Raw genomic sequence first — 26608 nt, forward strand, 5'->3', positions numbered from 1 at the left:
TGATGAAAACCAACAATTTCTTTGAGTGATTTCACAAAGAAATCGCCATTGTGCAGATTTGGTTAATTGTCAATAAGTCATTAAAAAAGTATCCTTTCAAATCTACAATTCATAATTGGTTTGCAGCAATCCATATTCTTTGTCAAGGTTGAAGCGATTCATATTGTTTGAATATATTTGATATCAGAGGTGGCTATCACAGCGCCAATTTGATTAAATTGGTCTGCTATACAAATGGGTAGATTGTGTTTGCAGCAGCATAAATCAGTGGCAAAGTCTAGCAAATAATTATAGATGTTATGCAGCAGTTTGAGAGAAAAGCGAGATAGTTTCCCTGTCAAAATTTGCAGACTTCCACTATATTGTGACAGATTTGCAACTTTTGGTGGTATATAGAACTGACTAAACAGTCCAAACTGGTAGTGAATTCTTATGCATTGAAGACACCTCCTTGAGTGGCTTTGTTAGAATAATATTTTATATTATTAGTGTTAATGGTCAATAATGTAACTGACTGTTAGACATCTTAAATGTCTACAGTAACAGTACCTACTTCCTTAATAGCTAAGATATTTTGTAATTCCTATAAATGTATGTCTTCCCACAGTTAATAAACGAAGTTTTTACCTATGAATCATCTCTGATTTTCACATGGTATCAGAGCTAGGGTAAAGGAATTTTTCGAAAATTTTGGTTTCTGTAATATTTTTGAAATTTCTCCCAAACCAGTTTAGGGTTTTCTGTCTGCCCTAGCACGTCCTCACAGAGTCTGAAAATAGAGATTTTTTGGGGATTTTTTGCGACTTTTTTCTGCAAAATCGCAATTCTTGATTGTATTCTACCCGTGTTTTTGCCCTACGCACGTTTTTTTTCGCGCAACTGTTTTTTCAGCAGCCATTTTTTTTACCCATGTCTGTGTTTTTAATGTGATTTTAACAGCAAAATCGCGACTGAAAAAAAACCTCCGCATGTTTTTCATGGGTTTGTGTCTGTCGATTGTTTGTAGCACGATTTTTTCGCGATCGGCAATCATTTCCGCAGCGTTTTGTCTTCTGGAAGGGCTTCCTATGCGATTTTTTTATTAAATCGTGTCGCTTTTCGCATCTAGGGTTATTTATTTTCAGCGGCCTAAATAAAAATATTTTTTTTTGGACTTCAGAGCTTCTGCCGACTAGGGTTTCTATCCCTTTGTGTATTTCACGGCTAAAAAATCTGCTCACCTAGGTCTCTGTCCGATTTTTCTGGGTCTGCAATTTTTTTTGCCTAGGGTTTCTACACATTCACCTAGGGTTTTGACTCTCCGTTTCAAGGCGGAATTTTATTCTGATTGCAGATTTTTGGTGGGTTTTTTGAAACCTCAACTGGGTTGTCATCGATTTTTTCAAGATCTTCCGAAAAAATTTGCCTTGAAAACCATGTTAGGGTTTTAGTACTTGTCTGAGAATCCAACTTGCAGAATTTATAAAAACCCTTTGTTTTCATCTTCTGGTTTCGTGCCTTCACTAGTTCGACCTCAGGGTACGTGATGGCATCTCTAACGAATATAATGCTTGAAAGCAGCCAAAAGTTCAACGGCCGCAACTACAACACTTGGAAGCAGCATATGCTGACAATTTTTTAGTATTGATGTCTTGATGTCGTCGTTCTAGGCACGTCTCAACGTCCAGACACTGCCAGAAAAGATCAGGACAAATGGGATGAGCGCAACCGTGAAGCTGTCATGCTCATTAAACTCTTTGTCACCGATGAGCAGTTACCTCAGGTACCGTCCAGCAAAACAGCAAAGGAGATATGGGATCATTTGAAGAGTCTCCATGAAACCTCTAACAAGAGCAGAGCACTCTTCCTCAAGAATATGCTCTTCACGATCATGATGGATGAGAAAACATCTCTTCAGGAGCATCTAACAAAGATCAAGGATATTCGCGACCAACTGGAAGCTATTGGTCGAAAAATGGAGGAAGAAGATATGGTGGTCATTACTCTGAAGAGTCTCCCACGTTCGTATGAGCATTTTATCGAAACACTCAATATCACTTCCATTGACGTCGATTTGAAGTTTTCTGATCTTTGTAACAAGTTTTTATAGCAAGATTGGTGGCGCCAGCAGTTTGGAAGCAGTACCAGTTCCACCTCCACCGAGCAAGCGTTCTCTGCCGAATCTTCTGCGAAGAACAAAGGGAAGGCTCAGTCTTCTCGACCGAAAGGCTCTAGTTCTTCTCAGGACAGCAAGAAGAAGAAGAACGTTCAATGCAATTATTGTCATAAGTTTGGTCACATGAAGGTCGAGTGTCGAATTCGTTTGGCTTCTGAACAAAAGAAGCAAGGAGGGTCTCAACAAAAGGCAAACATCGTAGAGCACTCTAAGCATAAAGAATATGCATTCTATGCTTTTATGGCTAAGAGAACAGCAAATCCGGTCCACTCTTTTGCTTGGTATATTGATTCAGGGGCTTTGCGGCACTTTACTCATCGTCGGGATTGGTTCACGAAATTTGAACCATTCCAAATTCAATAATCTTCGGAGGGGGAGAAGAGTACACAATTACTGGTAAGGACACTGTCCAAATTCACTCAGGAGGGTAGAAATTTATTTTTTCTTGATGTCTACTATGTTCCAAGCATGGAACATGATCTCCTCTCCGTCAATCAGATCATGAGGCATTCTCCTCAATTAGATGTTGTCTTCAGTTCGTCCATCTGCAGCATCGTTGATAGGGAGACTCGTACTACAATCGCTATGGGACTTGAGGATCATGGTTTGTACTTGCTGATTTCGATGATTCTCAGGAACATGCTTTGGTTGCTATGAGTACATCCATCTAAACACTTTGGCATCAGCGTTATGGGCACTAAACGTGCACTATCTCTCTCACTTATATCGGGAGGGTTTGGTTACTAGTCTACCTGAGATCCAACCTCAAAATCATAATGTTTATGCCACCTGTCAAGCTGGGAAGCAACAGAGGACACCGTTCAAGGATGGTGACTCAAGGCGAGCATCTAAGGTACTATAGTTGGTCCACGCTGATGTATGTGGTCCAATTAACACTCCATTTGTTACTGGTTGCAGGTACTTCTTGTTATTTGTTGACGATTTCAGTCCTAAAATGTGGATGTATTTTTTGAAAAATAAATCAGATGTGTTCAGTACATTTCAGCAATTTAAGGCCTTAGTTGAAAAAGAATCCGGCTCTCAGATTGTCACTCTAAGGTCAAATAATGGGGGGGAGTTTTGTTCCAATGACTTCTCTACATTTTGTGCTACACATGGCATTAAACACCAACTCACCACACCATACACCCCTCAACAGAATGGTGTAGTTGAACGTAGAAATCACACCATTACTGAGATGGCTCATTCTATGTTAGAGCATCGCAATGTTCCTAAGAAATACTGGGCTGAAGCAGTTTACACACTGCAGTCTACCTACTGAATCGTTCACCTACACATGTCGTTAAGAAGATGACTCTTGAAGAAGCCTGGTCAGGACAAAAGCCTAAAGTGGGCCATTTGAAAGTCTTCGGTTCTACTGTTCGTGTATGGATTCTAGATGCTAAGCGTGATAAGCTAGATTCAAAGGGCCAAACACTTATGTTTACTGGTTACAACGACAACCACAAGGCCTACAGGTTGATTGATGTGGAGACAGATCGTCTCATTTTCAGTCGTGATGTTGTGGTTGATGAGACTACTAGTCCATTCATGCCTACTACTCCTAGTCATGCGACTCTGTCTATGCAGACTCCTGATGTTGGTGTTCGTCTTCCTCTTGGTTCCCATGATGGGAGGGCTTCAGAGCATTCTGACTCTGAAGATGAGGAATCTACTGATCCAGCACCACCTGATTTTTCACAGGATTCGCATCCAAAAGACTTTGCTCCAGCAACTCCAGGGATGTTGTTCCTTTAATGCCAGATGTTGGTACTTCTACCCTCAAGCCTAAATGGTGGGCCAAGACTATAGGAAATCTTCGTGATAATGAACTTCTTGAGGATAGATCAGTTCGCCGCAAGAGAAAGCAGCAAAATGCAGTCAACCTTGCACTTATGGCCAACATCCACACATTCCATGAGCCCCAAACATATTCCGAGTCTAAAGGCATTCCTAAGTGGGAAAAGGCTATGGAGACAAAATACCATAGTCTTCTAAAGAATAACACTTGGGTTCTTTCTGATTTGCCTCTTGGAAAGAAACCTATCAGCTGTAAATGGGTCTACAAAGTCAAGTATCATGCCGATGGTACTTTGGATAAGTACAAGGCCAGATTGGTTGCTCGAGGTTTTACACAACAGGAGGGCATTGACTACAAGGAGACTTTTGTTCGTACTGCCAAGATGAGTACAATTCGTCTTCTTCTCGCCATTGCAGCTCAGTTTGGATGGAAACTTCATCAAATGGACGTTAAGAGTGCATTCCTCAATGATGAGTTGCAAGAAGAAGTTTATATTGACTCAACCTCTTGGCTTCAAGGTTCCTAGTAAGGAACATCAGGTTTGCAGATTGGTAAAAGCCCTATATGGCTTGAAGCAAGCCCCTCGGGCTTGGTATTTCAAGATTGATCAATATTTGGTTGAACATGGTTTTCAGCGCAGTCCCTCTGACATTAATCTGTATGTCAAACTCTCTAGTGATGATATCCTTTTTCTTGTTGTCTACGTGGATGACTTGATCATTACTGGTAATTCAGCACATTTGATTACAACCATCAAACAGGACTTGTGCCAAGCTTTTGACATGACAGATTTGGGGCTTCTCCATTATTGCTTAGATGTCGAAGTGTGGTAGACTAGTGACAGTATCTTTATTTCACAGTCCAATTATGTCCGCTGTTTGCTTGACAAGTTTGGAATGCAGGATTGTAAACCTGCTTCCACACCTATGGAGAAAGGGCTGGATTTATCAGCCAAGTCTAACTCACCTGCAGTAGATGAAACGAAATTCAGGCAACTAGTAGGCAGCCTCATCTACCTCACTGCCACTAGACCTAACATCTGTTTTGCTGTCAGCTACATCTCTCGCTTCATAACAGCCCCAAAAGCCAATCATTGGATTGCAGCAAAGCAAGTGTTGTGATATGTGAAAGGCACTTCCGACTATGGCATTCTGTATAGTAGGTGCAACGATCCAAAGCTAATTGGTTATAATGACTCAAATTGGGCAGGACCAGTGGATGATTGAAAATCCACTTCTAGGTACGTATTCAATTTGGGTACTGGTGTCGTCACTTGGAGCAGCAAGAAGCAACAAGTTGTGGCTCTTTCCTCGACCAAAGCCGAATACCGAGGAACAGTCAAGGCCGCATGTGAGGCAGTTTGGCTCCGAAGGATGCTTTCTGACATGTAGATGCCGAAAGCAGGTCCTTCTCCCTTGTATACTGATAATCAAGGGGTGCTCAAATTGGCCAAAAATCCAGTCTTCCATGAACATACCAAGCATGTCGAACTCCATTGTCACTACATCCACTAGCTGGTAGAAGACAGATCAGTTCAGTTGCAGTATGTTCCGACACCGGATCAGACTGCGGATATTCTCACCAAGTCTTTGAGCCCGGATAAATTTGTAAAATTCGAGGGGCAACTTGGTGTTTTTGACAGATTGACCATTAAGGGAGGGTGTTAGAATAATATTTTATATTATTAGTGTAATGGTCAATAATGTAACTGACTGTTAGACATCTTAAATGTCTACAGTAACAGGTAGTTAGAAGTAGGTAACTTCTTTAATAGCTAAGATATTCTGTAATTCCTATAAATGTATCTCTTCCCTCAGTTAATAAATGAAGTTATTACTTGTGAATCATCTCTGATTTTCACAAGCTCATTAAGATATCCTTTCAAATAAAAAATCTGTATGATATTCAAGGACAATAATTCTATAGCAAAAGTCTGGAGCTGAATTGTATAATGACCAGCTGTTTATTAAGCTGATTTAGGGTTTTTTTCTAAGACTAAATCATTTTGGCAAGCCCTTGAGCTCTTATGCACACTTGTTAAAGAAAGAATTGGTAATTATATAGAAAATAATAATATTCAATCGTTTTCGGGGCTAACCCTTAAAAATTGGTGAGTGAATGAAAATTGAGCAAAAATCATAAAGTATTCCATTCAGCATATTACAATGGTATCATAGCTGGATCTTGCCAGCTTGTGAGATTTTCTTCTTGTACAGCCAAGTAACAAAGCCAACAAGCATCATCAAAGGAAACTTATAAAAACTCGACATCAATTTCCTAAGAACAAAAAAACAGAAACTCCTCTGGAGTTTGATACTGAAGAAGCAAATATGGATGGAGAAAAGAAAAGTGTGGAAGATCGTGCAAATAAAGTTAATAGGAAGTTTGACCTTATATTAGATATGAAGAGGCAAATGTTACATATGATACATAACAACCAAAAAGCATAGAATAATACAAGAAATTCCAACAATCAAAACAGCAAGGCAAGTTCTTTTCAAGCCAATAATAGTAATATGACTACACCACTAGATAGTACTAATTGATAGTTTTCTAATGAGAATATGGCAAACTTGCTATTGAAGCCACTGAAAGAATGATATGGACCAATAGTCAAATAATTATAATCAAATTGAACACCACCCAGCCTTTAATGTATTAGAAGCCACAGGGTGACTGGGGCTATCATTGATTTAGTATCAATGATAGCCAATAATAGTAATATGACTACACCACTAGATAGTACTAATTGATAGTTTTCTAATGAGAATATGGCAAACTTGCTATTGAAGCCACTGAAAGAATGATGTGGGCCAATAGTCAAATAATTATAATCAAATTGAACACCACCCAGCCTTTAATGTATTAGAAGCCACAGGGTGACTGGGGCTATCATTGATTTAGTATCAATTAACCACCAAGATACCAAACTTAACAAATAAGGGTATAACTATAAATACATGTATAAACACATGTTATCATCATTGTGGCATGTTTTCTTTCTTCACTCATGGCACACTAACATAGTAAGAAGTTGACAAGTTTACATGGAGAAGCTATAGATAGATGGCAACCTACTCAAGGAAGCCCATTTTTTCTGCATTTGAAGTATTTTGATTTCTACCAGTCTTTATTTTTAGCACAATGTGAAACCTTACTTACATAGAGGACTGTGCTACTGTTCCACTATTATCCTACTACAATGCTAATTTTCTTTTGCTACATTCCTGCACACTTAACTACCACTAAGAGTGAAAATTACCATTTTGATAGCTCGGGGAATAAAGTTGTGTAGTTTTGTCATAGCTTCAACTAGAATCTTTCAAGAATGTTTTCAAAGCTACTTTTGATGATGAGGAGAATCTGCAGGGATATGTTTAATTAAAACCACCATCTACAAAATTAAGTCAAAAGATTCACCAAAACTGCAGTATAACCTAAGGATTTCATTCTTTGCTTCATTTCAGGAAGAATCTCTTGTTGACTTAATGGCACACTAGGTTATTCATGTTCTTCTCAATAGCTTATGCTTTTGTATATGATGACATTACCAGCTACATTAACTTTAAGATGATTATACATGTATATCACCAGCCAAATAAGTTTGAGGACCTCTAATGGACGGTTTGGTGCATTGCAAATGTAAGCAGCAATTGATTTTGGGTAGTGAGGATATACTTGGCACATTACCACACATATGACATGATACAAGCTCATGCCTCTATGTATGTAATCCTACTGAAGTAAGAGAGCCCTTTCTAACGCAAAAATATCATCACATGTGCTCCATGGTATGAAGTTTTGAGGTGTATCTAATCTGAGTGATATGGTTATAAATGAATGGAATCAGAAATGAGCTATTTCAAAATTTAGTAGGGTCATTATCAGTGGCCTTGTTCATGTTGATGAGATTCTAATGGGGAATCATTGATGGTCATAAATCCTTCTGAACTAAAAGGTTTTTTATTGAGCTTTACCATAGAAATATCACTTTTGATGTTTGGATGCAATTCGCATGAAAACATTTACACAGTTTGTTTCTATTTGTGAATATTAAGGATAGGCTGTCATAGTGAAAAGGCAATTATAAGAATAGTTCTATGGCATTTGATAAAGTGAAAACAAATTCATGTGCAATTTACTATAGAAAGCAATATGAATGAAATATATTCCAAATTTTGGATTGTTCAACTAATTGTAAAGGCTCAGCATTAAAATTAACATACAAGAACACCAACCTTTGGTTGAATTGGAACTACTCCTGGAAAGTCCTTGGAAATGCAATTGACCACATCTTTGCTTATGTCCCATCCCTCATCGGTCTCGAGGACACCGCCAACCATGACAAGTGGAAAAGATTCTAAGCCATCTGCAATAAATAAACATTTGGACATTTACATAGAACTGCAATAATGATTCCAAATTGCCAAATGCCTGAAGAAACACAACAAAATGATATTAGCCTTAGCTAACAATAAGAAGCAACTATGTTAAATAAATGAAAGACAAAATAGAGATTACATCTATTTTTCTTTTCATTTATTTTCTCGTCCACTCGCAACTTACAGACCTTTGAAGGGACAATGCAATCCAAAAATTTCTACCTCTTCTCATCATATTATGGCTTCTTAAAAATAAATTAATATGATAGAAGAGCTCAAACGGCTTTGAAAATAAAAATTTCTATAATAAAGCATTGATCTTCCATCTTTTGATCAACATTATGGATTTATTTGACTGACTACAATTCAGAAATTCACATGAGCATCAAATCTCAGCATGCACCTGGGAATATCAGGAAAAGGCAAGCAAATCTAAGAAATAGTCTATCAAACTTTACATGCAAAAAGAGTGAAGTTGTCACAAAAAGAGGTATCTCACTTTTCCCACTCAAGCCCAGTCTTCGAACAACAGCTTTGACACTATCAGCAAGCTCTTGAACAGCATTACGCAAAACTTTTTGTGTCACTTGATCACCTGCTTCTGCACAAGCCTTCACCACAGGTACAAGAGCAGCTATACGAGCCCATGAAGGGTCTGCATATGTCCACCTGCCCAAAATATAAATTAGAAACGAACTGTGAAGCACTTAGAGGAAACTCTTGCTACAGATATAAGAAAAACTAATGCCTTACAGATATAAGAAAAATGCAATACCCATCATTATAATCATCTGCCAAAACACTATAGATGTCTTAGGCCAATAGACATTAGATGGATGAAAATCAAGTTATAGAAACTTAAAAAGTCTCTTCTCAGATATCTCAAAAGAATTGTTTTAACATTTACAAGAACATAAATGATCTTCAAGCTTCCTATTAACTACTGTTTGCAGGATTCATCATTCAAGTGTCAGCCTCTTCACACATGATGGCACCTTCAGACATATTATGTCACCAGCAATAGTGACATATGCTGTTTGGTCGGTTCAACTTAAAATATGTGGTAGCAATGGTCATTCTACAAGGGATCATGGCATACCAACCTAACTTGAACAAGGAGTCATTGTGTCCTTGAATTTGTAATGTTTTGAGGCATTATATATGCCACTGAATTGTATTGAGTCAGATATACATCATGTATATGAATTTCTGAATTTCAACTCTCATTTGAACTCTCAATTCAACTCAATTGCTATGAGTAATGTATATGATGAATGATTTATCAATGTTATCATATGAATATTTGAAATTTCCCTATATATTTTAAATTTTCCCTATTTTTTATATAGCCATCTCCCCATCCCCAAAAATGGCAAAAAAAAAATCCGTCCCGGAAACCCACTTCCCCATCCCCCTATCCCCCCATCCCGGAAACTCAAGGTAACATAGGTTTCATTACAAGACACTATCTCATTGCTAGCTGTTGTAATACTTACTCGAATGTATTCGATGTCTTAGGATCATGCTTGGCTGCATGATGTGCCTTGCTCTAGTATTAAGAAAACAAGTGCAATTTAAAGATTGCTTAAAGAATGGTCACTTTTGGAGTTGTCAAAATTAATTTGAAAGCTATTGAGGAATATTTATCAAAATAGTATTCATACTTTCCTTATTACAACTAAATTTTGAGATCGACAAAAACTCAAGAATCTAATTAGGATGTACCCAATAACTTCATCTGGTGAAGAAAGTCCAAGCTTTTGTAGAATTGCAGAAGTAAGAGCAGTGGGAGGCCCACGCCCATCATGAGCTCTGATGACTTCTGTTAAAGCTTGAGCAGCAATACCATAACCACTGCAAAAATATCCCACATTTTATTTTGTAAGATGTCTATCTTGATTCTTCACGTTATGGAATCAGAGCTAAAAGTTTGTGAAAATCACTTATACAGCAATAATAAAAAAAAATAATGCCAAGCGATATAGTAGCACACCAGCTGAAAATTTGAAGGAAAAAAAAAATTAAAAATGATTATTGACTCTCATCTAACCAATCAACAAGTAAAATGCAGACTGATCCACTTAATATGGTATAACCAGACACTTTAATCCACAATATCTTCAATCTTTATGTCTAAATTATGGTCCAGACGCCAAATGTCCTGAGCCAATGTAATTGTGCAATTTTCTTCTCTTATTTTTGTAGGTATGAATATTTCCCATGCTAAATGCCAGAACCCCTCTCCCAATCCAAAAAGAAATGATTCTGATTCAGATCTGAGTTTGAATTTCTCCAAAAAACATCTTGAGTTCTTCTGAAATGCTGGGTTCTTCCCATTAATGTTTACCAAAAGAAATAAACATTTCTGGGCTGTTTCCAGGTTTTCTTTTGAAAAAAAAGACTGTGGCTAAATTAACCCAACCCACTTCTAACCCCCAACCTATGCCAATCACTTCTAAACCCTCAAATTATTTTGACTTATGTAGTGTTTTGTTAGATTTTGTTATTTCCTGGCATTTAGGCAAATCGTCTTAACTACAAATTAATGGTGTAACCCTAAGCAAGGTGGCAATATGTGAGAAATACATTGACAAATGGACAGGTGAGAGCATGTTAGAAGTACAATATCTTTTTCCTGCTCAAACCTAAGTATTTGTATTGATGAGAAAAGAAAGGTTAAAATCATGGCGTAGTAATCTTGAAATCTCGTAGTCTCCACCTATGCACATAAGTTGATTTCTATTGTCTATAAATTCTTCACACCATTCAAATGTAGACAATAAGTAATAGTATATGTGATTAGTATCTACATATCCCTAGGCCCTATTCTACCATTGCCTAGCATCATAATCTGAAACTGCAGCAAAGTGAAGGTAACATTAGGCTCACATAAATGCTGGGCATCCTATTTACACAAACATGCTACTATCTGGTTGCACTATACAAAAAGAACCAAATAAGGTCTAAGATATCCAATAATTTTGTTGCAGAGGAAAAACATGGAATAATTGTAATTAATGGAGAAAAGTCTAGGAATATAAGATACTAAGATAAACAATCTTCTACTTTTGTAATCCCTGGATCTACAATTATTAGAATAGAAAGATCACTTAAGTTAATGAAAAGAATCAAAGCACTCAACAAGGGCAAATATTACCTTATCTGCATCAATGCATACCATTCCCTAGAGAAAGCTACTCTTTTATCTCAATTAATTATCCTTCTTATCCATGAATACATTTTGGTTTAGCTATGCTTCAGGTTCACTGCAGATAATGATTCCTACTTTTCAAAGGACTACTTATTTTATGAACATTGTTATATATTTTATGAGAAAACTAATGGTACAACAAACAACTGCCCTAGCATTAAATATTTCATTGTCATAATAACAACAATTGCACATCGAAGCCAAAAGAATGAGATACTTGATGGTAGTCAGTGTGTGCATTTTTGTATTAAGCTCCAAAAAAGAAGTTTTGTCTTGTGTAATATGCATCCAAAGCTCAAAAAGCTATCATGTTTTCACAAGGCACCAAAGATTAGAAGCCATAAAATTCTTCAAAAGGAAAATTCCCTATGGAGACATGAGTAGCCTGATTGCAGCTATCTCAGAAGATATAAAGAATTCAGTAGCACCTATCATTATCTATCATCTTTTGTCTTGGTCTAGAGTTGACTTGGACTTGGATTTTGTAATGTAAAAGGTCATATGGAGTCACATGAGACCATAAAGCAGAGCAAAGCATGCAATAAGTGGCAGGGTAGAGATGTGGAAATAGTTTGGCAGTGTCTTTAATCCTTAGTTACTTAAAATAAGAGTATTGGCTTATAAACATGGTTTGTAGTTACCAAGAAACCCTATTATATGAGTGAGCACCACATCCACATCCCCATACCCACAATTTTTGGTGGCTACAATTATGTATAAAATAGTAGTGCCCTAATTCATTTACTCTTGTATTCTAATTTTTTATGACGTTTTATCACCATACCCATATGGACACCCATGTCTCCAGGCAAGTATGCTTGTACTTTTGTTGATTCAGCTGATGTAAGGAGGCACAGCTTCACTCTGATAGATTTTCACCCACATTGATTTCTCCAAGTTATAGATCATGTATCTCCTGTGGTGCAATGATGAATTCGTGTTGACTTGCTCAATTTTTCATTTCCTACAAGTTGTTTACATTTACAATATTTAAATAAATGTTCAAAATCTATGATAGGTTGATTCATGCATGGTCCTTAATTCACAGCAGCAAACATAAGTGATTTTAGTGACTCGTTAATTATTTGTGTGTAGATGGAATCATGACAGTAACAAACATCAATTTTTTGCCTTATACAAATTGGCTTCAATGGCAAAATGCATTGGATCAGCACATATGCAGAACTAATGCTACGTTGAAGAATTACATATTGCAATATCCAAGTTAATTACAAATCACGAAAAAATTTCCAAGAGTTTATAAGGGAATTCTAGGGAGGCACTCACCTCTACATAACACTTGGATTTATTTTTAAATAGCGGCTCTCTGCCCTTAAGCTGATTGCAGTGTATTTTTCATTTAAAAGTAAAAACTTATTACACATGAAGAAAATATTAAGTTTAATATCCATTTCTGTTGGTTGATGGCTGGCAATTACAGCGTGGAGATGTAAGATTTGCAAAACTGAAAAAAAATCTACAATAGTGCTTTTGAAACTGGCACTAGAGAATCTATATGTTTGAGAATTTATGTAAAGCCATTTATGTTTGAAATGAATATGCTTCATAGATATATATATCTTTATCAGTAAATATTAAGTCTTTGATTTCAGTATTTATAAGCATAAAATTATACTGCTGTCCACGGATAGAAATGATTAAGCATTTTTTATTTTTAATTGTTCTTTTTACCAGCATTCAAGCAGTTCATTATAGCAAGAGATAAAATAGTACAGTGACAAGGAACTTGGAAATATTCCTGTAATTTGTATTTTCCTAGTTAAAGACAATCCTGTGTCAGACTATTGGTACATGTTATGTTGTCTGGACGTGATGAATGTAGATGGTTAAATATAACACTACTTAAGACCACTGATAAATGTTATGCTATCTACATTTTAGATGGTTAATTTAAATATCTTGTGGAATAATTTTCTGATTTGTTCCTTTACATAGTGCAGTTCCTAAAAAGAGAGAGATGGACTATAGGATAAGATTTGTAAGGCAAATAATGCATTTAAAATTTGCCACATAGTTGACTGAAAGAAATTGGGATAAAATATAAAAGAAAATTGCAAAGCTTTTAGAAAATGATCAAATCAAATATTCAAAGACATCATGGTACCCCTTTTTGATTCTCCAGGAATAAGAATGTCAAGAGGATGTCTATAGTCTGATAATCAGTCAAAAATTTAACCATAAAAGCTATTAAAATTATCTTTCAACAAGTATTGAATTGTTGACAATAGTGTTCTCAAAAAAAGTATTGGATATGCGGATGGCATCAATATTCATGAATAATGTTAACTGACAATAAATAAAAATTGCTTAAAGAAGAGGGATGGAATCCAAGTTCGATAAGAGAACTTCCATTGTTTTCCAGTCATTTGAAGCACAATTCTAATTCCCAACAAACTAGTCAGTTGCAAATACACAGATTTTCTTGCTTATGTATAGTAAACAAGACATTGCAGGCAATTTGTTGCCATGATATTGTCATATCATGGTATGAGATATCTGATATTGTGCCTGTAGTCTTACTATTCCATTATTAATATTTTCTATATCATTTTGTTGGTGCCCCAAGAGTGAACCCTAATGAACATTGTTAATACTTTCCATTGTTCTAACTATAGTCCGCAAAACTTTTCTGCTAACAAAACCACCTGACATCACTGAAAAATTGCAAAGAAAATAAAACACAATAGTAACAAAACTTCCACGAGAATTTCTATTCAACAAGTACTCACACAACGATGGCCACAAAGGAAGATAAATGTGTATATAAATTCAAAATACACTTTCCATTTGTCAGTTTCAGATGAACAGAGGGATTCTTTTGTACCAAAAAAGATCAACCACTCAAAAAGCACCTGCCCCAGTCGCCCAAGATTGGTCCTGCACCAGCTGCTCTTGCTTCCCTGCCATCTTCCGTAAAACCATAAGCTATAGTTCCAGTGCCAGCAATCAACACACACCCATGAAGTTTACCCACTGTACCACTTGCTAAGGCTGCTACAGCATCATTGTGGACAAAGATCTTGACATTGTGTGGAAAGATACGTCTGTAATAATGGTAAAAGTCAAGTTGGTATTCAAAGATATCAGTATTTAAAATTTGAATCTAGTACCATAGAGATGATCATTATAAAAGCAAAGAGAGAATTTAAACTGCAACTGAGTTTCATAACTAGAGTTTCCGATTTTATGGGCAGGGTCTACAATCATAGACTAAAAAATGCTTTAGTAATATTGTTACTTTAAAAAAGTGCCATCTATACCCCATAACAAATACCGGTTAGATGACATCATTGTCCAACTACCTATGAGATACTACAAAGAAATGATTTTGTATTAGCAATTGGATGCAGGATTGCAAATAGAAATCTTTAAGGCGAAGCATATCAACATCAACCAAGCTGGAACCCAACTAAACATAGATCCCAAGTTTACTTGTGGTGGAGCCTCTATGGAAATTCAGATGAACCACATAAAGAAAGTTCTATAAAAGATAACAAAACTACTATGATTCTTATCTACAGGATAGGCCTTGGGAAGGTCATCCATAATGCTTTAGGAGCTAAGGAAATTAAACATGATTTGTTTCTGGTTATCAAATTCAAAAATGGCTTTTTCCAAGTAAAGCATTAGTAAAAAAAAACTGCTTTGTGTAAACGGCAAGTAAAGAGTGGGAAAAGCAGTTTTGGACTTTGGGTTATATTTGGTGAATACGGGGAGCAGAACTGAATCCAAAATCAATCTATACCTCACAGCCTACCAATGGAACTGTCCTAAGTATATCATTAATAATTACAAATAAAGTATTTCCATGCAATCAATTTTCCATCTTACTGTTCATGAAAAGCATGGCTTCAGATAAGTTGTCAAGCTTCTGCACACACACAATAACATTAGGGCACCATTTTGATTTTACTGAATTTCATTTCTTGAGAGAATTTTCTGTTGTGTCATAAAAAATTGAAGTCGAAAATTTCTCTCAATCACCAAAATCCTCTGTGCATTGGATGTCTAGTTCCTATGATTGCCAAGGAAAATTGTTGAGAATTACAATAGGAATTTGATGATACTCGCACTGGGTAAGACTCGGCTGTCTATTTCAATGATATACCATACAATTATTAGTTAGTGTAGACTTATTAGTTATTTGCTAACCATCCCAAGTCACAACTTAAGCTCTCACAAATTTGTACCATTTCCAATAAAATGCCCTAGATATCAAAAACCAAATGTCTGATTAAAAGCACCCAATGGCTTGAGAATAAAGCCTAGATCATCTTGAAAGTTCTTTGTCTCTCTTTTTAATTGCCATTTCCTAATTCCTTTCTTGCTTGGAAGAACAAGAAGCCATCAAACCTCAGCCATTGTAGTATTCGATGCTGGTCATTTACATGGTTGACACCTGAAACAGCCAAGCAAACAGCTTGAACTGCAGAACGATGAGATCCAGACTTCATTAGTGCCTCCGCCATAACCTGCTCCAATGTCTCTCTTGCTGCTGCCTCTGCTTAACAATATCATTATTTAGATTGTGAAAGCATGGTATGATTATTTTCATTATAATATTTCCTGTAAAACAATATTCTAGACATCTTGGCCTTAACAACTATCCATGCATGTTTATCAGATAGTAATCCTCTCTATACAAGCTGAATGGAAATTACACACAAAAACTAGAGACCATAAAACTGAAAGAGATGCAGAATAAAGAGCATTGCAATTCAATTGCTGAAAATGTATATTTATCATGTATGCTACTATGGCATAGCATTAGTCTATTAAATTTTCAACATGTTAAAGATTTTAGGATTCCTTCCATCTCTGTGGAAATTAGTTGCATGATTTTTTATATAAATAAAATTTTGCATCCTGCTAAGAAGATTATGTTCTAGAAGAAACAGTGTTTGCTAGTGTCAAATGGAATAAAGTGTTTTTTCTACTAATGCCCAACCAAAACCAATGTGAGCTAAAAGAACTTGTTTTATGATCATTGATGATGAGCCCAACACAAACATAAAATAACAAAATAATGGGACAAGCAAAGGAGCATATGAAAAATGTATTCTCTCAAGTCTGACAAGAAATAATTCTGCCCCTGGAAGAATAAATGGAAAACAGAAGCTAGCTATTAAGACAAGACCATTTCTGATCCATCATTGCCTATTTCGAACATCTATGTCCAAGATGAAATGTTGTCAGAACCCCCTCTCTCTTACCTAAGAGAGATAAGACAAGATAAAATAGAATACATATGATATGCAATTCAGTTCATTGTAAAATTTCTTTATTAATGCATTACTACTCAGGCCACTCAGGCCCAAAGGTAATGCGATGGTCATCTGTTCTTTGGAAGTCCTTATTCCCACAAAATCAACGATGAGATGGTTGAACAGACCATCAATGTTAGGATCTCTAAGAAGAATTCTCAACTCTCTAGATCCCACAATTGTATGTGAACTTTGATAATACTAATGCCTATTAGTTGGAAATATACATGCACTTCAGGATAAGGGGACTGTTCTATGGCATCAGAGGAAAATCAACTGGCCAACCGAGTAGTGATGTAACTTTGTATATTCATATGATTGTGGGTAAGATTCAGAGAGCGTAACTAAAAAGTGATGACATGATCCAATTTCGGAAGAATCAGTTTTTTGCCAATTGCATCAATTCTAGTTTAACCAATCTACTGAAAGAGATGAGTTTAAATAGTGTCAAATGGGATAAGCTCAAGTGGTATATCACTAAAAAAATTATAATGGAGACTCATGTTCAAATCCCCATGAGATGTGTAACATGCTTTAAAATATACAATTGAAGTGCATAAATAATCACATCCAATTTAGGGTGTGGTGTACCCCAACAGACAAATCCAGGGGCAATTCCTAGGTGAATTTGATGGAAGAGATACCCCTAAACAAAAAATAGGGTGAACAGGTGTAATCAGAAGCAAAACACAAAAAGTGATTTGACAATGTACAGTCCCTTGACTGTACATTATAATGGCCCTAGTTATCATTCCTTAATCCTTATGTCACTTAGCCTGCTGACTCAACTATTTGGAAGTAAATACATAAATCTGAAGGCATTAAAAAGAATAAGCTATCTTGGAATATAGATGATAGAAGGAAACAACATACATTTTTGGTTGGAGCTGGTAAAGTTCTAATATTGCACCAGTATGATTTGGAGGAGGTGCAAATGTGTTTTATCTCAGGCATGAGGCACTCAAGGATTACTGGGTAGTTATGCATGTGCAATGAACTCCTTGCAAAGTTTGTAAAGATTTGTCTGGCTACCTGTTGGTAAACAGATTTGTCACTGCAATATTTCACTAGCATCAGCAAATGTCGCCAAATGAGCCACAACAAGTGCTCACAACAGTTGGAAAAACCACCATGAGAAGGTAGATTTTCCTCTATGTTTAAGAGAGGCAGCTCTCTCATAAGATGGGAGATTTGGGGCTTTCCAATAATTAAAAAAAAAATTGCAAATTTAAGGAAAGGAAAGGCACACATCAATTCCTCAAATGGGAAGCAGACATTGAAGATGACACATATAGACAAGGTAATAAATATACATAAACTCGTCAAGTAGGAGAACAAACTTTGATAAATTACACGAATATGGAAATGTCATGATTTTAAATGAATGAATGCATAGCAAAATCTTAGGGATGCAAACGGAAAAGTCAAGAAATGTTTTTGTATCCAACATAAGAAACAATACATTCACAATCCCATCTAACATAGGAAAAGATGTAATAACAACACTTTTAAAGATTCAGAATTCTAATTTTGTATTATTACTTTCTAGAAAATTCAGAATTTCAAAATTCCAACTTCCAATGCAACTTTACAGCCAAGTTCGTTCTGAGTTTCAGCCCCTTGTTACCTTCAGATATTACATTTTATAAGGAAAACATTTTCTTTCCTCCTATAACCATTCAAGTACCCTTTTCTGAGTTTAAAAAGGCTTTTTAGAATAAAAACAAAAAGTTCCTGTAAAAAATGACAAACATTTGAATATGTTCTTAATAATTAAATATTAATTCTCTGATTAATTTTGATGAGTGTATGACTATCACAGCATTTTGTCAAACAAATCAGGTATGTTGGCTGTAGGTGATCATTCCTAAAGCAATTTGTCAAACTTCTTATGAGCAAAACAAGCAAATGTTGATCTTTGAAACAATTTACCAAATGATTCATAAGCTTAGTTTTTGCCCCCGACCTTCATGCCACATTGTTCTTTGTAGGCTGATTCATAAGAGATGTAATGCACTTAGAGTTTTGTGGGACAGAATGGCTGAGTCTATTCTGGCTCCAAAACGGACCTTTCGTACAGCATGTTAGGGACAGGTTAGTCAAGCAGCCATTAATTGCAAAATCGACGGTGTAAAACGCGCGACTAACAAGCATGTTGGTCAATCCGTACGTCGTTTTGGAGCCAGAATAGACGCGTCCCAACAGGTGAGGCTTAAGACCTATCCTTTTCAAATATATTCGTTAAATATTTTCCCTCAAGCGAGATACAAGCATGCACTAGCGTATCAATAACAACTATGTCATCAAAGATGCAATGTGCATATTCCTTCTTAGTCTTCTCTAGTATTAAAATTTCTGTGCTATCTCCATGAAGTTGGGCATCTGAAATAGTTTTGTACTTTTGTTAATGCATTATTTAAGCCTCTTTAGTCTTTCCCTGTTTTGGCATCAGTTGTTAACGACCTCAAGGCAACTCAAGATTCTTTCACTCTATGTTATCAATGTACTTTCTAAACCATGTTCGCATTTCAATTCTTCCTTGGTCAAGGCATGTAAGCTGAAGAACACCCTGCGAGGAATTTGCCAAATAAAGCAAAACTAATTAGTTGTATTTTTAAGTTCAGCCTGAGTATGGCAGCAGTTTCATGGAGGGGCTTCAGGAATTAGTTTTTTGGAGCAAGGGTTTCATGAGGCAAAAAAAAAATGTTAAAAGGATTAATTAGAATTTTTCTTGATAAATAGAAGCCCCTACTTTTTAGTTTGTAAGTTAGGGTGGGGCTAGAAATTTCCCCCACCAGCTTAGGGAATTTTCTACCACCTCTCAATCATATGGAATTTTTAGGTTCCAGTCAATTATTATTTTTATTTTTATCATTTTATATTTATAGACTCAGGAACTGAATATACAAAATAATAAAATTCATGGAACCACTAGCTTCTGTAAATTTTGAATCTTAAACTTTGAGGCTTAAGTTGTGCTACAAAATTCTTGGAAGCATTCAAATACTCCTGACTGAACTTTTTTAGGAAGCCCCTTCCATAGGACTGCAGCCTAAAAGGATCTTAAGTTTCACTATAGTTGAGAAATATTGCAAAAAAGTACCAGAATCCAATCATCTATACAACGAATAAAATAAAATTAAACATTGGACTGCAAAACCAGTGAGTCATGTGAGTGCAGTATCCCTTAACTATACAAACCAAAAAAACACTACACATTGCGGAATCAGAGAAGGCGAAAAAATTCCAATTGAAGTTACAGCCGTTTGTCTAAAGCATGACAAAAAACTCTGACCAAGCTTTTTGAAAAAGCAAGCAAAGAAACACAATAGAGCTTAATTTAAGCAAATCGCTATTATCATGCTAAATTTAACAAATTCCTGGAGAAAACAAGTATAAATTGAGGCAAAATAGCATGAAAAAGACCCTAACCAAGCTATTAAAAAAAGCAAAGAACCACAGAAAAGTTTAATCCGACCATACGACTATTCTCAGGTTAAAAAAGGCACAAATAGACAAAAATCAAGGTAAATAGAGCTTAAGGAAGACCCTCAAATTTAACCAGAAAACTATCATCAAACTAAATTTGGTAAAAGTCAGCTGAAAACAAGTAAAAATCAGGCAGAACTAAAATAAAATTTAACTTAACCAAACACCTATAATCACATTAAATTTAGCTGAAGTCAGCTCAAAACAAGTAAAAATGGGGTAAAATAACATGAAAAAAAAATCCACCAGTCTTAAAAAGGAGCAAAGAACCTCGATAGAGATTCATATAAACAGACATAGCTAATACGCTAGATTCAGCCCACGTCGGCTAAAAACAACTATAAATGGTCAAAATAGAATGCGAAAACCACTCACCAAGCTCCAATAACGCTGAATTTGTGCAAACGACTATCAAAATTGCACAAATTCAGTCAGAGTGTTATTGATGCAAAAAGTAACACTTGAAGTTAAAAACAAAAGGATCGTAAATTCAGCTGAATTCAACTAAACAAGATAACAGAATTTTATCTTTCACGGCATTAAGGCCAAAAAATATATCACAAGAAAAGAAAATGAAGAAGCTGACCTCCAACACTGTTATGATTAGAACATCCTGCAACAGCTTGAGAGAGAACCTCGGGAGGATCAGGAAGGCTGTCTGAGAACGGCATTGCCATACAAACACAGACTGTCGACGTGGTTCCTCCATCCAATCCGAGGAGCACACCTGGACAGCCCAATCTAGCTGGCATTTCCAGCTCGAAGTCCCATATTTCCCCGTTCCTCGGCCTCTTCATGCTGCCAGATAATATATTTTACAGTCTTCTGGTTGCTGCTGTTGTCGTCGCAGAGGTGGTTTTGTGTTTCGTTTTCCGTGAGGTTGTTAGAATAGTGATATATATAGAGGGGCAAATCGAAAAAATAGCTAGAATGCGCAAAGCAGGCAGGATATCAAGGGTAATAGATTTGTTTGTAATGGATACCGAACTTTTACCTTGTCCGGGTCCCGCGGATGAAAGACTGATCCCGGCGTGACTGTACAAGACTTGTCTATAACATTTTATAGAATATTATTGAAAAAAATTGATATTCATCATGGAGTGTTGGTTTATAAGGATAATTAGATCAATTATATTGAGAGGTCAAATGCAAACACCTTAAATAATTTAATAGTCTGTTTGAGAGGAAAAGATAACAAGAGTTGCAGGTAGAGTGTTTAGGGCTTTGTATGTTTTTCTTTGCTATCATGTGTAGGTCTCATAGATATTAAAAGCATTCATTCATGTTTTAATATAGGGGAATATGACATTTTTGAGTAAGTAGATTATAATATTTAAATTTATTCATTAAACTCATTTAGGAGTCCATGTTTTAATATAAGGGATTATAATATTTTTGAGAAAGTGTATATCTAACCATAAGCCATTACAAATCCAAATAACCAAAACCATTTAGGTGTCAAACCTCCAAGGATTTGAACCTTAGTAGATGGCTTTTATACCACATACCATCATCCTCACCAATTGTGCTCAACTAATTGAGCTACAACCTTTTGGCTTTGTGTACTTTTTAACAAAATAGAATAGAAAAATTTTAATGTTTCATCATATCAAAGAACTCCCATAGGATAGTGGACCCTACAATTTTAACCTTTTGAAGTGTATACCTTCTCTTATTCAATTTAATAATGTACTTCCCTGATTTCTCAATCAACTTTTTCATAAATAGATCTTGTAACAAAGATACCACTAAATTAATTGATCTGAATGTCACTATAAGCTTTATGTTCCAAAATAAATTATTTTTTGTCTCCACTATGCTAATTGTGCAAAAGACGCAAACTCTATCTTTCCATACTTATTTTGGCATTTACATCTACTTAATTCACACTAAAGACGATGTGAATTAGTCTTTAGTCCCTAGTCTTTAAGCCCCTAAATTGGCCCCTAAATAGACCTCTTGATTGCAATTGGAAGTACAGTTAAATTCCTCAATTTTATAATTCTTCTTTTCCCCTATCAATTTTTCTCACATAGATTTCTGAAACTTATGTACAACAAACGGCCTACTTCTTTCTTAAGATTAAGACTTGCATTCAAGGATATGTGCATTTTGCTCATCCACTTCTTGGTGTCTGACTTCTTTCTCTCCTAAATATGATCAATAGTAAAATAAAAATAAGGGATTTTCTATCTTGTTGGATATGAATACTCATTTTTTTGGATTACAGCTATAGATAGAATAGAGAAGAAAGATTTTGATGATAGGTGCATCGATTTTTATTAATATTTAGAAATACACATATTCACAAAAAAAGATGGGTGGATGTATTTTATGAGACGGCTAACATATTTTTTTTGTAATGTTGATCCTTGTTAGGATAATCGGTGAACAACTAAGAGGGTGGGGGTGAATCAGTTGTTAACAGATTAAATGTTATAATCTGTCCATAATGCCAACAGATCCTCTCATATGCATCTTGATGATAATTTTTATTTTTTTCTACTATTTCCTCTTTAAATGAGTCTTATAGTGAAATTGATGTTAACTAATATAGATACCTATCTTGGATGTTATTCTACACCATGCACCCAACTTAGGTATCTTTCACACAATCGAATCGAGAAATGTTGATGCAAAAATCTTTCACACAATCGAATCCAGAAATGCTCTCTTGATTAGCTTCTCTATTTATGAAAAAAATGCATATCCTTTTTCTCTCGTTCTTCTTGAATCACAAAAATGCTTCATTGATGTAAAGGCATTCAATTTACTTAAAAAATAAAAATTTAGAATTTGATACCTAAATTTAATTATGAACAAATTTATTTAACTATTTTTTTGTATACTTGAAAATTTGTTGAATTTATATTTTTTAATAAGATATTTAAAGACTATTAAGCAATGAAGAGTTTATAATAGAATTTATTATATCTAATATTACAGATGGCACTCCAAAAAATCTTTCAGATGTGCAAAACAATGATTAAACAACAATGGAAATGCAAAACATGAAGATTTTGCTTCTAAAAATTCTACAAAAATCTATTATGTTTTGCAAATTTTAAAAACTATACGAAATACTGATTTGTGTGAAGATTAGCAACTTCCTATTATTTGTAATATGTCCAAAAAAAAAAAAAAGAAAGAAGAATGAAAAATGTTATCAAATATTTATATAAAAAACTATCTAATGACCATTATTAAAAAATGGAACATGTCTAAATCATTCATTGCACCTATTATATCTCATATTAGATTAGGTACGGTACGCGACAAGGATTGACCTATTAAAATATTATATCTCATCCAACTGTTTACTAAGTCCAAGGTTCGAATCGCCACACGTCGAAGGCTCATTTTCTACGTTTGGAAAAAAACAAGAAAATTGTCAAAGGTTCTCGTCACTCACGTAGTTTGCATGTAAATGTTTCTTATTGCTTTGGGAATGAAGCCAAACGCATGTGTCGAGGCAAAATATTTATTTATTGAAAATATACTTTAAATACTGTTTATTTAATAATCGAAGTTAATTATTTCCGACATAGGAAATATAGAAAACTTTAAAATAATGTGAAATTAGGTCTTCCATTATGTGGGAGGCTCTAACTTATAGTAATTGGCATTACATAGCATTCTAGGGTTTTCTCAAACCTGCCTTATTTAAAGCTGAGCTTGAATTAAGGGGAATAAAACATCCCTCCATAAAATATTGGGCTTAATACGTATAATAAGATACTTAACAGTGTATTTATTTAGATAATTAAGTTAAAATTAAATTAATATTAAATTTTGTATTCAAATATTTATTAAATTGATAGAGTAATAGATGTTTTTAGTTTAGTAAATGATGAAGAATATTCTAATGTAATTTCGTAATTAGTAATCATATATGTATTAGTTAAGTTCATTATGTGAAACTATGAAAGTGATTGTGTATTATATTTTTGGATGATGTCTCTCATTTTATCTATGTTCTTGGAGCAATTGCATCTCCAAATTTGAACGAGTGGGTACAACGAGATGTTAGTAGCACCCACCTTAAACATGGTTATAAAAATTATAAGCATTTTAGATTGTATGCACTTGTGCTAGCTTTCATTTCCTTATGGAAAAGAATAGAAAGGGAGTAATGATGATGAAATGTCAGATGTTATCGAGTTGGCCCTTTTGAAGCCGCGTGAAAAGTCATGAGAAAATGAGTAAAGTTGTATATGATTTTTAAGGAGTCGACACCAATACAGATCACTCAATGCAAAAATATAAGCCAAACGTAGAGAAAATAGTGCATGGGGTTGTTAAGGAATAGAAATTAGTATGACCCCTTCAATTTACACAACATGAAGTTAGGCAAGTTTTGAAAATGAAAACCCTATGCGTGGGGTTTTTGAGGAGTTGGAACCAATTTGAACCCATCACTCTCTGAATGGATGAATTAGTGATAGCATAATATGCTTGTGATACGCCCCCACCCTAATTAGATGCATGCTTATTATGGATTCCATTTAAAGAGAGGATAGTGTAAGTCACATACATATAACAACGCGTTGGCCTTGGTGTGTCAAATAAATAAGTTGTGAAAACACATGTAGAAAAGACAAGTATATTTTACCCCCAAGTGTACAAACAAGTCACACATGCAAGATAAAACATGGGAAAACAATAGTGTGTAACAATATAAGCATGTTATGGAAAACAAATTTACCTTATTGAGGCATTGCTTAATTGGGTCCTAATCTTTAGGTTATCAAGTATTATCTTGCCTTATGCCCCCAATTGCATATAGCTCCTTGTAGTTTTGTAATTTTGGTCTCATACAAGGTGTTAGTTCTCCAACCTACTTTGGGGATTCATAACAGGTTGTAAAGCTCTATTATTAGACTCGCTAAGAGGATAGGCCAATGAACAACAGATATCTAGATCTCTTCTACACTTTAGGCTTTACAAGACCAAGGGAGGGAGCCCTACCAATGTTTATTTGGTTACAAATATGACACGAATATTAACATAGTGACAAGAAAATAATTGTTCATACAAATTAGGCAAGGTTTCTTGACGTATTCCAAACTCGTATGCATTCCTTGTACACCAAAAACTCCACTTTGGACTTGGGGGTTTTTGCCCTCAATATTTAGGTCTGAAAAAAAAGACAAATAAAAAAAGGTTTATTCATTAAATATTTTTCTCTTTTATGGATTGTATAAGGCTAACCTTCAATTATCAAACTAGTGCCTACTCATATGGTAACATGATCAACCCAAATATAACCCCAAAACCAAGTCAATGTACTTACATTTAGAACAACCTAATGTTCTTGGTTTTATCTTGCAAAGATCTGGCTCTCAAACACCCTTCTACCCTAGAGATGCACATCTACTCAATAACCCACAACTAACTTAAATGCTTCAAATATTAATAAAGAAATATTTATTACCTTGGCACAAACTACGTAAAGTAAAACAATTTCAATGCACCCCTTAGATGCAAATTAACTAATAACTGATATACAAAACAAGTGTGGACTGAAGAATTCCCTAAATCTCCTAAAATAATTAAATAACGACAAAGAAAATATGCACAAATAGAAATAAAGATGTCTTATATTGATGTGTTGTGTATCATATCAAGTTCTAGGTGTTCAAAAGTTATGCAAGTGTAGTTAATAATGTTATGTTCGTATTGTGACTTCTAGCCTTTTGAAATGAAGCATTTTGTATCTATTTGTGTTGTGTCAACATGTTTTGGTGTGACAGTGAGAAAGAAGTGTTTGGGAATGTTTTTGGATGTTTAAGGAACACCATTACATGCTTCATGTGATGTTAGATGATCTATTTGGTGTCACATTTGTCAAGTGTTAGTTTTTTGAGGTAATTACTCTAGTTTGGTCAATAAAATTTGTTCTCCTACTCACAATGCATCCTTAAGGGTTTATGTCAGCATTGGTGGTTGTGTTAAGTTGTATTTGGGTCCTACTTTGGATTGTGGGGATCTAAATTAGGTTCATTCATATAGAAGATATGTTTTTGGGGTGATTGGTTATCATGTGTTACATGGTTTATCTACATGTTACATTGTTATCGACTTTGGAGGATGTGTGTAATGTTTGGTGCTACTTAGAAGTTGTAAAATGATATTTTAATTCCTCTCTATTTCCTAGATTGGACCGTGTTCACCATAATTATGTGTGGTGGATGACTTGATAAGACTTATGTTGTCCCTTCTTTTGGCTGACCTAATTTATGTTTTGTGATGAAGATGATGATATATCTAGAAGAACAAAATAGT

At 35.2% G+C, this 26608-nt stretch overlaps 1 protein-coding gene across 2 annotated transcripts in view; it reads right to left on the reverse strand.

Annotated features, from left to right (window-relative positions):
• Positions 1–21360, reverse strand: part of LOC131032653 (uncharacterized) — a 62811-nt gene extending 41451 nt beyond the window's left edge. Inside the window, exons 1-6 of one of the 2 annotated variants that reach the window (XM_057963687.2) lie at positions 20910–21356; positions 15924–16071; positions 14423–14614; positions 10064–10192; positions 8838–9007; positions 8195–8325 (exon numbers count right to left, since the gene is read on the reverse strand). In XM_057963687.2, the coding sequence (XP_057819670.1) occupies positions 8195–8325; positions 8838–9007; positions 10064–10192; positions 14423–14614; positions 15924–16071; positions 20910–21120 (981 nt within the window). In that variant the 5' untranslated portion in view covers positions 21121–21356. Of the gene's footprint in view, positions 1–8194; positions 8326–8837; positions 9008–10063; positions 10193–14422; positions 14615–15923; positions 16072–20909 lie in introns of both variants that reach the window. The other variant, XM_057963689.2, reaches the window with a different exon arrangement.
• Between the last annotated feature and the right edge of the window lie 5248 nt (positions 21361–26608).

The sequence above is a fragment of the Cryptomeria japonica genome, chromosome 11, assembly GCF_030272615.1.
Source record: "Cryptomeria japonica chromosome 11, Sugi_1.0, whole genome shotgun sequence".
Lineage (NCBI taxonomy): Eukaryota > Viridiplantae > Streptophyta > Pinopsida > Cupressales > Cupressaceae > Cryptomeria > Cryptomeria japonica.